Source organism: Triticum aestivum, chromosome 1B (genome assembly GCF_018294505.1).
Source record: "Triticum aestivum cultivar Chinese Spring chromosome 1B, IWGSC CS RefSeq v2.1, whole genome shotgun sequence".
NCBI lineage: Eukaryota > Viridiplantae > Streptophyta > Magnoliopsida > Poales > Poaceae > Triticum > Triticum aestivum.
This window is the reverse complement of record NC_057795.1, coordinates 17,679,559-17,691,906: the sequence shown is the minus strand read 5'-3', so window position 1 is coordinate 17,691,906 and position 12,348 is coordinate 17,679,559. Positions and strand designations below refer to the sequence as shown.

At 46.5% G+C, this 12,348-nt stretch overlaps 2 protein-coding genes across 2 annotated transcripts in view; one reads left to right on the top strand and one right to left on the bottom strand.

The window, feature by feature from the left end:
* The window catches only part of LOC123104094 (pumilio homolog 2), a 70,140-nt gene that overhangs the window by 55,075 nt on the left and 2,717 nt on the right, over positions 1–12,348 (top strand). The window lies entirely within an intron of this gene.
* On the bottom strand, positions 3,430–8,874 carry LOC123104070 (disease resistance protein PIK6-NP). Its single transcript, XM_044525794.1, has 4 exons — positions 7,976–8,874; positions 4,981–6,989; positions 4,701–4,834; positions 3,430–3,671 (listed from the first exon to the last, which is right to left on the bottom strand). The coding sequence occupies exons 1-3, from the start codon at positions 8,806–8,808 to the stop codon at positions 4,752–4,754; spliced, it is 2,925 nt and encodes a 974-aa protein (XP_044381729.1). The 5' UTR covers positions 8,809–8,874; the 3' UTR covers positions 3,430–3,671; positions 4,701–4,751.

Genomic DNA, 12,348 nt, shown 5'->3' with positions numbered 1-12,348 from the left:
AGGCTTCTTAGCCAGCGGGTCACCATGACCGTCGCTGCAAGGGGGAAGGTCCTGCGATTTGCGTTCTAGCTCACGCCGCCGCGTACCATGCTTGCGCTTCTTCTTCTGCTCTTGTTGGCCCTACCAGGGCGGAGGAGGACCCCAATCCCCCTCATGCCCTTGGAAGCCAGATCCAGAATCCTATCCCTGGAAACCACCTTGACCACGCCCAGATCCACCGCCCTGGCCGTGGGAGGAACCACCGCCGCCATCCGCACGCCCCGCAGCCTTGGCCTACTGACTGCGCTTTGCCTGCTCCCGAAGGGCCTTTTCGCGCCACCATTCCTCCTCCGGGCACGGGGGCTCCATCGGCGCTTGTCCGCACGGCGGTCACCCATGGCCGTCGCCTCGGCAAAAGACCGCGAGAGAGGGAGAGGGGGAGGAATGGGGATGAGAGATCTGGCGGAGAAACGGTGGCGCCGCACCTCACTGTGTCGAGCCGGAAACCCTAGCGAGGGGTCACGACACCCCCTGCGCAGCCATATATAGCGATGGCCAGCAGGCTCCCCCCCCCCCAGGCCAGGCCGACCCGACGGGCCGAACGGCCCAGGCCCAGCGCCTGGGCCCACACCGAGGGACCCGACAGGCAACGGGCCTAGCGATGCCGGCCCAGGCCCAGAGACCCGCGGCGGGCCCAGGGGCAGGGCAGTCGACGCCAACCCTAGCGAAGCTCCCACCTCCGGCGCCCCCTCCGTCGCCCGCGCCGCCTCCGGCCCCGACGGCGCCGTCGATGGCAACGCAGGGACAGCAGGCCACTCCTCCGGCGACGCCGGGGCCGCCGCGGGCCCCGAGCACCTAGGAGAGCGCGGGAGCGCCGGACCAGCCCCCGGAGCGCGCGGAGCGAACGCCCCCGTCCTCCAGCACCGGACCGCCGTCACCCGCGAGCCCCCACCACCCGGCGCAAACCGGCGGCGCCGGTCACCCCGACCAGCCCCGCCACGAGCCGCCGCGAGCACGAAATCGCCTAGCGACGCCCCCGCCGGAGGGGGAGCAAACCGCGGAGAGGAGATCCCGTCCTCGTCGTCTGACTCATCCCCCGACAAAGCCCAGAACCGACCACCGCAGCTCGCCCGGCCATCCCCAGGAGAGCACGCCGAGGCGGCGGGCGCCGGGGCGCCGCAGGGACCCCGCCGCACCAGAACCCAGGCCGACGCCGCGCCGGAGGCGCACAGGGAGGCGGAGTCGCCGCCCGAGTCGCCACGGGATGCCTCCAACGGGACACTCGATTCGAAATCCATCTTCGATGGACGATCTGCCTGCACCCCTGCGAGCCGGCGACCCAGCTGAATCTGCCTGCACCCCTGCAAGCTCTATAGGTCTCGAAATTTCTTCGAATCATTCCAAATTTTTCTTCCCCTAAATTTTCACATGGTTCATCATCTGTGGTCTCTAGCATACAAAATCCATACTGAAATCTTGCTGTTTTAAAGTTGATACCGTGCAAAGCCATTGTTCTTTACATTTTGCAGGTTCAGAACAAAGGCCACTTTTACGGTTCAGAAGTTCACAACAAAGGCATTGTTGCTAGCTCACGGTTTAACAACAGTGTAGCAAAAAAATATAGTTCACTCAATAGTATATAATATATGGTTCAGAATTTGAATTTTTTGTGCTCTCTGTCCCACCCATCCTTTTCTTTGTAGCTCCACGATACAAAGACCTAGTCATTTTCATGCTAGGTCCACCCTTGATTCTTCCTGCACAGAGCAAAGTTTACTGAAAACAGAAAGGGTGAAATTGTGTGAGTAATCACAAAAAATGAAGCATGCATGTATACATACAAAAAAATTAAAGAACATGTTAATTAGGTGTAGCAGAGTGTACACTATTTTTCTGTTCCTATTCTAATTGCCATTAACGTATATATTTTTATTCCGCCCTTTATGCAGGGGATTTATTAACCAACCTTGTCTGGGAGCATGATGTTCCTGCATTTCATACACAAAGAGAAAATGAAAAACCACGGAGATTGGTCCGGTTAATTCGGCACAAATATATAGCCCTGTCCTGTTCTCCGCTGTCAGATTTAGGCTTCATTTGGCTTTGCAACAATGCTTTTGAAAATACAAAAATAATTTGCTACCATGGGGTACACATGCTTTTGTATAAAATACTAGTCTACCTGTTAGTTGGAAGCACACTTTCCATTTGTATGCAACAGAACCATGTTGGTAGAACTTTTTTTTTAGAAAAGGAGGATTACCCCCGGCCTCTGCATCTGGAAGATGCATACGGCCACTTTATTGATTATTCCCGAGGACCTTACAAAGTGTTACAACAATAAGCCTGAATCCACCAACTAGGCAACATATGCTGCTACTCCTATCCATATGATGAAGGGGTGCTAGCTGGGCCCCTACCCAGACCACTCATCTAAACCTAACATCGAAAGCCGGAATCCCCAGCCTAGCCACATACCGGGTCTGGGGCATAAACCGGTCTGACGCACTCACAGGTGTCGTCTCCACCATCTTCCACTGGTCCATCTCCAAGCAGATTGAGGTGCCATCCTTGGCAGGCCCTCCGCCATCAACACCACCATGACGCCAAATGACGACCACCACCTACGGTAGAACATCACCAAGCAGATGGAGCGCTACCACAGGATGAAGATCAGCGGTAGAATAGATAAATCGCCGCACACATTGCCGCCGCCAAACACCTCACACGCACCACGAAGCGCCCACCGTGCTTCCGGGGACCCCAGGCGACGCCTTCAAGAAGGAGCGCAACGAAGGGACGACGCCGTCGCCCGCAAGGGGAACTAGAGCTTTCGCCCAAATGAAGAACACAGTGAGAGACAGGATAGGACCTCGACAAGGCCTCCAAGAAGGGAACCGACGCCCACAAGGCGCCGCCATTGTCGTGGCCTCCGCCGACGGCCAAGGGTTTCCCCCGCTCCCGCCCCCGTCCCAACCACCCGGCCAAAGACGTGGCCAGGGGAGCGTCCGCAGCCGGAGAAGGCGTCGGACTTCATCGTAGCAGGCACGCCGGGTGACGGGGCACCCCGACCCACCGTAGACGTCCACCGAGACCTCGCCGCCCGCACAGCCGAAGTCGCGGACCACCAGCTCCCACGGCCGTCGCCCGTCGAGAGGCCACGCCGTCCACGCCGTCCGAGGCCGCCGCCCCGGCATCCACCCACCGCGCACATCCCATCAAGACACGGAGAACGACCCATGTTGGTAGAACTAGTAAATAATTTTTTTAAATAGAAAATCCCAACCATAAGCCGCAGTTTTTATTCAAATTAAGGAGCTCAGGTGAACCCTCCATCTACTGAAAAGAAAATACCGAAAAAGGATTCCCCCATTTCATTCATCACGAAACTGATAATATACCTTAAGGTTGTCTGGTTCAGCTTAAAAACAAAAACAGAGCAGCAACGACTGAAGCAAAGCAAGCTATCCTTGTAAGGATCAATTCACTACAACACTCTTACTTATTCATTACAAAACCAAGCAATATCTCTTTCTGCAAGCGGCTGCCATTTAAAAGAACCACATCACACAACTTCCAGCGAAACTCGAAACTTTTACATCTTCAATTCTTGGCTAAGTCGGCGCCCACCAAAAACGTTTGTGAAACATGCATCTCCGATGCTACCAGCAGTAACCCCGCGCCCCTGCTACCTGCACATCATACAATTCTTTTCTCTGTAAGCTACAAACATCCAGTATGCAACTTTGCAACCTACAGACAGCTGGGACCCATATATAGGAAAAATATTTTTCAAGCAATTATCATTGCTTGTTTTCCAAATAGACCAAATAACAGCCGCCGCCCTTGCAAAATTCAGATTCCTATCTTTACCCCTGAAATTCATCACCCAATCACAAAATCCCTCCATGCTAAAAGGACTATATCAAAATAAAAAGCAATTATAACAAGCAACCAAACACATACAGAAGATATAATCCACCGCCTCTTTTCTACTGAAAAAAAGACAGTTCCCTGTACCACACTACCTCTATGATTCACATTATCTCTGCTGATACTATTTCTGAATGCTAACCACAAAAATACTATAATCTTAAGCGGAACTTTTACATACCAAAATTTTCTTTATGGCCATTTCACTTGTTGAGCTTTCAAAGCTATAAACATAGGATGCACAGAAAATACTCCATTCTTCTCTAAAAGCCATTTACATGAATCTTTTTTTTGTGGGGTCATATACATGAATCTTGCTCATTCCCAATACTAAAACCATCATAATCAGCAAGTAATCGATGCCATAATCAACAACTAATAGATTCCATCTAAATTCCAGCACTCTAGCTTCAGAGATATGCTTAAATAAAGAAAAAATGTATGACTTGGAGTACTTGTCACCTAATTAAAACAGCACCCCCTATCAATCAATATTCTCAAATATATTTCTTTGCCCACTACCAACTATCTTTCGACAAAATTGCACTCAAATAATCCTTAGCTTTCCTCAGCCCCTTGACAAAAATTAGTTTTGAGCAAGTTCCACACTACATTATGTCAAGTTCACGTTTCTGCTTAGAGACTTATGCCTAAGCAATTTTTGCAAATACCTTAATCTGATTCTAATTTCCATATAGCCAGTAGAGCATGGTTGATCAATAGAATGTGAGATATTCAAGACGATGGAGAAAGATGGAAAACATAATAGGCAAATACGTACTACATACCTGAGACTGAGAGCACATCTGACGCAATGTAAGATACTCTGCATCAGAAAATCAGTTCTCCACCAGGTCCACCAGGCACTGATACAAACTTTTATCATCCATCTCGTCCTCACACAAATCTTCATCATTAGCTCCTTGGGAGATTTAGAGATGAAATCCATGCAGAGAGTAAAAAGGTCAGGCGGTCATGAGAAAATAGATAGGTACTCCCAAGGAGTACGTGCACGAGTAATTAATCGGTGGGAGGGGTGGGGGGGGGGGGGGGGGGCAACATGAGTACCTTCTGCTATATGCGGATTCGTAAACATTACAATCTCCAGATGGTTGGGATGGGTGTCGAACGCGTGCCTCACCGCAGACTGCGCTGCCCTGGCCTCCCCAACCCTCGCTCCGCCACAATACAGATTAACATCGACACGCCGCCGAAGGGAGAGCAGGTTCCCCTGCAAGCCCATGTCGAAGCCACAGTTACCATCCTCTTTCGCCACCCGCACCCCAAGACTGAACCCAACTGATTCCACCCTAGGCAAAGCCCCTGGTTCAAACATGATTTGCGTTGCTGATCCACAACTCAAGTTAAAGTCTACAATACAGCGGAACCCATCTGCACGGATGACTAGCAGCCGCTGTGTTTGGTGGGTGGTCCATATGGAGAGACGGCGAAGGGACAGCAAGCCCCCAATGATATCCACGTCATCCTGCTGCACTTCCTTCACTGAATTGAGGAATAACTCGGAGAGGTTCGAGAGATGCATGGGGTCTCTCTTTATCCACCCTCGCAGTGCAGAGAGTTGGCTCGGCATGTACAACACAAATCTGCGGAGATGTACAGGAGGCAGCCAGCGTTCTTCCAAGAGATCCGTCAGTTCAAAATAAATTTCTCCGGAATTGCATTCAATATGTAGGATTTCGATGTGACGTAGGTTGCACAGAGACTTCACGAAACCTTCATACAGATCGAAACTACAATCCTTGAGGCAAATCTGAAGCTCCCTCAGCCTTGCCAGTTTGCCAAGCTCTTGTGCAATAATATTCAGAGAGACCAAGACCCCCCTCAGCACTTCTATGGATGTCAGATTCTGCAACACACCAGGAGTTGGAACCACCTTATAGAGATAAACATTTAGGTAGATTAATCTTCTCAATTTAAAAAGAGTGGGCGGCAATTCATGTAGCTCATAATTGCTTCCAAGATCCAAAACCTCCAAAAATTGCAGGTTTCCTATCTCAGCCGAGAGTTTTCTTATTCCAGTATCTGCTAAACCAAGGTACCTCAGGTGAATTAAGTGTCCAACACCCTTGAGGTTAAATTGCAGGCTGCTACCTTTTCCCAGATTATAGCCCGACAAATCAAGTACACGCAGAACTTCAAACCTTGATAGGAATGGCATGATATTAATAGCAGATGTAAAGATAGTAATGGACCTCACTCGTGATATACCCGTGAAATTTCTGAGAGGTGTGCCTTCATGATCTTTATTTCTATCTTGAAAGGACAAACGACGAACATTATTGCCTTGAAAAGACATGCTATCCCCAGTACCATCCAATACATTAACAAACTTTGCTTCATGTGACAAGTTGCAGATAAGATCAAGAACCATATCATGTACACGGCAAGCATGTACCTGACCTAGATCATCATATATTGGCTGGATCATACTTCTATTAATGAGCTGGTTGAAGTAGTTTAATCCGAGCAAAAACAGGCTAGTCCCTTGATCTCCATGGTGGACAAATCCTTCGGCCACCCACTTCCATATCAGTCTATCTCTATCAATCTCGCTATCTTCTGGATATATACATAGGTACAATAGACAAGTTCTCAGATGATAAGGTAGATCATAATAGCTAAAAGATAGTATTCTCCGCATCTCCTCTAAACTGTTATCTTCTGTTAGTCCAGAGCCAAGGGATTGGAGCAGAATATCCCATTCACTCTTTGGTTTCACCTCCTGACCTCTAGCCAAAGCACTAGCTATTGTAATGATGGCTAGTGGTACCCCACCACATTTCATCAAAATATCTTTAGACACTTGTTCAAATTCATTTGGACATCCATTCTCGTCGGCAAATACTCTTTTATAGAAGAGCCGTCTGGAGTCATCTTTAGAAAGAGGTTTCATATGATAAATTGAATCATCAGCCGATGAGCAACATGATTTGGAGACATCGAGATTGCGGGTTGTGGTGATTAGCCGACTGCCTAGATTGTTACTATTAGAGAAAGCAAGGTTGATGTAGCTCCACAATTTTTCATCCCATATATCATCAATTATGATGAGGTACCTACATCAGTTTAGAGTATCAGGGTAAGGTCGACACATATCACAAAGCTGATGACCATGTGAATATATTGATGCAACTATACATCTATAAGGGCGTATATTCAGAAACAAGGTTGTAACAAACATGCATCTTAAACTCGATAATCCGATCTCGCGAAGCATGCATTATGATCCTCCAATCAGATGATGTCGTACAAAATGAATAAATATTTATGATTCAATGGAATAAAACACAACTAGCAAATTGCTGGATCATTGACCATACTTAAAATATAATTAACTACATAAGTTAAAATGGCCAGGTAGATATATTGGGAAGACCCTAGAACAGATTGGCCCACCAATTTAATATATGTCAGCTAATGAACCTCTTGGAGACCCACTCAAAAAGTTAGCGTTATCCTTTTGTCTATATTTTTCTGATAGTAAGATTCTAAAAAAAAGGCATACATGGAAAATATAATGTGATAGCTAGTGAAGAGACAATTTAACTTGATGTTTGGTCATCAATCCAATATACAACATATAGTGTGATAATGAAGAGAAGGATAGAAATAAGTTTGATTAAAAAAATTTGTAACATTTATCTTACTTTTTCCTTCCTTTCATGTTGCCCTTTTGGTGTATTATTTCTTACAGTTGTCATTGCACTCACTCTGGCGTAACGTAAAATGTTTAGATGGATTTCTTGGACAAAAGCCAATAAGTTTCAGCCATTGTAACAAATGCAACACGAAGTACTTACTAATTATTTTGATAAAGGAGGGAAGAATCAAACATATGTACTTAGGCTTGAAATTGAGCACCTATAAGGTTTACAGTTTAGTGCAAACTGCATACGGTCAGTAAGGTGAGCCTAAAAATTATTCTGAACCCTTCCGTGTGACGTACAATATATTTACACACTATTACAATATTACTTGTACAGCTAGCATAGGAAACAAACATATCATATAGTTTACATTTTTTTCTGTAAGTAGTGCATACCTCTTGTTCTCAAGGAATTCATGAAGCTTTTTAATAAGCTGATTTGCATCCAGTATCACAACATCTGAGTGAGAGTTGCCGAGATCTATCAGGATATCCCTGAAAACCTTCTTGATGTCAGGGTTCCGACCGACGGAGACAAATGCCCCACAATCAAAATCACCTTTGATCTTTTGGTATACTGCTCTGGCAAGAGTGGTCTTGCCCAACCCTCCAAATCCAACGATAGAGACCTTTTTCAGTCTCTTGTTAGAGGCATCATCGTTGGTCTCCAAGGAGAGACGCCTCATGAGGTCCTGATCCCTCTTCCCATAGATGCCGACGAGCTCTGTCACTTCTATGTACAGAGCACGGAGACGAGGATCGATGACAACTGCTTCGCCAGGATTAGGAGCAATACCATCCAGCTTGTTCCTTTCACGCCTAGCAGCCACCTCCTGGAGTTGCTCCTTGATTTCCTGTATGGCGTCAGCTATCCGGTGGTGATTCTTGCCTTTCTTGAACAAGCCTAACATTTTGCTCTTGAGCTCCTTGAATCTGCCGGTGTTGTCGTGAGGCTGCTGAATACCTTCGACGCGTACGAGGAACTTGTCAATGACATCCTCCATGTTGTAGGAGAGCTCTCTGACCTCGTCGGCCCAATGCTTGACTTGCCTGTCGAGCTGGTCCCTTGGCACCTCACCAACCTTGATAAGCGCAGCGTGCATGCTCGCGAGCTCCTTCCGGAGGAACTCAACATCTTTTTTGACGCGCTTGTGCAGGTTGTATTCATCCATGAGCAGCTCGCCCAGCTTGGGGAGCAGGCTGCCCATGGCACCCGTGACCACCTCCATGAGTAGGAGTTGGAGCAAACTTTCTCACCCGTCACCACCTCTGGAACAACCTGGAGATCGGAGCTGTAAATTGTGATCCAGGTTGTGTGAAGCTCTGAACTAACTCTAAATCAGAGCTCATCACTCACCTTGATGCTTCGGTCCTGGTGGAGGCGAACAACAGAACACGGCGGCTGCGGGACTGGATGTGAAGCAGAGGAAGTAGTGGTGCACGACAGGGGAGACTGGTGTGTGTGGAGGTCGCTGGGCCTTGGATCTGGAAGAAAATGGGTGTGACGGTGAGTGTACAAAGAGTGGTAAAGGGAACATGAATGCTTTTGGTGGGTGGGTGTGGAAAGAAGGAATGCGCATCGCTCGGTGGCCGGCATGATCATGACAAGCACTACAGATGATGCAATCTGTGCGAACATGGAAAGCATATATGCACCCGCAAAAGAAAGCATATATGCCACTCAACCTATTAAAATTTCAGGTGTAAGCCCCATGATAGAAAATCATCCACACTGATAGAAAAGCTGGTACTCTATACATGTCCCAGGAGGACAGCAAGTGAAGCCATTTGGAAGACAAACAAAAACGTTTCAACTGCATACACACGGATGGCTTGTTCGGTTAGGCAGGGTTTGGGGAGGTTTGCAAGGGATTAAATATTTAAATCCCTTGCAAGTCAAAATCTTCTTCAAACCTCTCCAATCCCCTTCAATCCCTTTGTTGAGGGGATTAACGACGTTGTTACGGTGAAAGAGAAAACACGTTGAGATGGTGGGCAAAGGCTGAGATGCTTCCTGTTGGGTGGAGATCAAAAGAAAGAAAACACGTTGCTTTTGCTGCCGGCATGGTCGTGACAATCACTAGAAGATGCGGTTTTGGTAAAGCAGAGGACAAATACTTATCTATTTTGACTTGCTTCGGTATAATACAACCCCACCACCCCTACTTCAAATTTGAAGTTAAAGAAATTTTGATGCATAATACAGTACACTAGCCTCTTTGATATATATATATTTTAAATTCAAATCATTTGGCGATTGCTCACCACGCCTGCCTCGCGGTCTAACCCATCAATGTTTCTCCTGGACGCACCGCATGAAATCCCCACTAGCTCGTGGCTGCCAAGCAGACTATGGTTTCAATTACCTCGGCAGTCACCAGTCGGCGCCCAATGCCGTAGCTTCTCCTTCCAAATTGTAAGTACTAGATGCATGTGCGCACCTTGCTGCGCCGTTCTACTTTTCTATCTTTTATTTGTTTGATTGTTAATTCATGAAAAGATTGCTTGCTTCTCTATTTGCAGGTCGGGGGTTGTTGTTTTTTTCATGGGCCTTCTGTGTTTTGGCTTTCATAATTTTGGGGTGAGAACACCCTTTATTGCATTGCATGATATGTCTAGATGCTAAGACACGTCATCGTTTACTTGGTAGGATATTACTCACTTTTTTACAACTATTGTTCTTCACAAAAATGATATGTTAGCAGCACTGCCAAAAACATATCCAAAGTAGTGGTTGGCGTCAAGCATGTCCCCGGTCTCTGTAGGGTTAAACTATAGTACTGGATGGACATGATAATATTCATCTGCAAAACTAATTGAAAACTATAATATGTGTAACTGAGGCTTCTGATTATAGTATTCATCTACAACAATCATCCAACTTTGTGATTTAACCAATCAATATTTCGTAATTTACCTTGGTCACATACAAATAATACAAGACACCAACAATTATGGTCTCCAATAATGGTACAAAGGTAGTGAAAGTGAGAAATACTTGAAAGTTGCAGCACTACACCAAAGTATATGCCTTCTGGTTTTCAATATTCATCATTCATACGCATAGTTAGAATCAAAATAGAAAGAACATAGTTGAAATAAAAGCAATGATTTGCACTGACTAACAAACAACGAGAAAGGGAATGAAGCATGTTTATAGCAGCCTCTAAGAGGAAGAGACTGAAATGGAAGGATGAAGAGATAATAGCACATGTGATGGATCTCAGTTTTCATTTGAATGTAACATTACTGATGCATTAATAAGGCCTGATCAGCTGTGTATATAAGTGACCCGGTGACAATTAACCAAATTATCTTCATAGGAAAACCTAGTTATCATCTTGTCTTATTGTCTTAGTGCCAATTAAGTTTAGTTAGAGACTGCGTGCTCCTTAGGCTTGGAACCATATCCAAATTAATACTTCCTCCGTTCTAAAATATAGTACATACTTTGTTTTGAAAAGTTAAACATACCAATGTTTGACCAAGTTTTTCAAAAAAATCAACATCCAGACGTATTGTTATAGTTTATTTATTTAGTACTCTAGATATTGATGGTTTATTCTAGAAACTTGGCCAATGGACATCCTTGACTAAAAAAACTAATATGCACTGCACTGTGGAACAGACGCAGCATAAAGCATGCCATGCATAAACTGCGTGACGTTGTTAATCGACAAGCACGGAGATGGTACTTAAGCAGTAAAGCATGAGGCTTTCAAATTGAAACCTTTAACGGTGAGATAAATTCCCGGTATAATCTACTACTTGTTTAGCATCGAAGCGATCGAGATTGAATTTGAATTAGGCAGCCAAAGAAGGAAAGGATGACAGAGGGAGAGGAAGGAGGTATCGAGAGTTGTACTGCAGTCCTTATGGGCCATGGCGTATTGATGAAGGTGACCAAGTTCCGAAGACTATAGTTGTCTCTATGCCCTGAGCGTTGTCGTCGTTGGATGTTAATCGCACAAAAGAAAGGGACAAAGATGGAGTGATGGGCGTGGTGTGTGGTGTGGTGGTGGACAGGCAAAGCCCGTGCAGCCTTGTGGTGCGGAGGAGGCGGTGTGGGACGGACGCCCGTGCAACCGTGTGGTGCGGAGGAGGTGGTGATGGACTGGCGGCGCCCGTGCAACCATATGATGCGGAGGAGTAGGTGATGGGTCAGATGCTTGTGCAACTGTGTCGTGCGGAGGAGGCGGTGATGGATCGGGTGTACCACCATGAGAGAAGGGGAGAAATATGGAGAGACTAGCGGGGCATGCGGCGTGGTGGTGGACTGATAGCACCCATGCAGACACATGACACAGAGGAGGCCGTTATGGGCCAAGCTGGCGGTGACCGTGCCGCTATACGATGGTACATCACTTTTATAAGCGTGGATATAGTTGGCCGCATCATTAATTTTCCTCGTACCAGATATACATGAGCGACATGTAACCCTTTTTTTCTCTCGCAAAAAAGTAGTCCCTCTGATCTAAAATAAATTTCGTGGTTTTCAGGGAGTAAGTGACACGTAACACATCAAGTGCTTGACACACGTAGTTGGATGGTTGACTCAAATAGTAAACAATACCTAATTTTGGATGGTTAGGAGGACATTGGTATCCCCTGCCACCAGAGTTGAAGTCCCATACTTGACATTGGTGCTCACATTTTCCTGGATTTATTCTAGACCTTTCGGCAATGTGCGTTCAGTGGGAGGAGATGTTTTCATCAACTATGAAGGTGTTTGTGGAGACTTTGTCAATCTCAAGATGATGTGCCGGCAG

What these genes read in the sequence shown, in the direction of transcription:
- LOC123104070 (XM_044525794.1), bottom strand. Translation starts at nt 8,808, where the DNA reads ATGGAGGTGGTCACGGGTGCCATGGGCAGCCTGCTCCCCAAGCTGGGC. An exon ending in GAATTCCTTGAGAACAAGAG is followed by an intron (nt 6,990 to 7,975) that starts GTATGCACTACT and finishes AAACTGATGTAG; the next exon opens with GTACCTCATCATAATTGATG. An exon ending in GAATCCGCATATAGCAGAAG is followed by an intron (nt 4,835 to 4,980) that starts GTACTCATGTTG and finishes AAATCTCCCAAG; the next exon opens with GAGCTAATGATGAAGATTTG.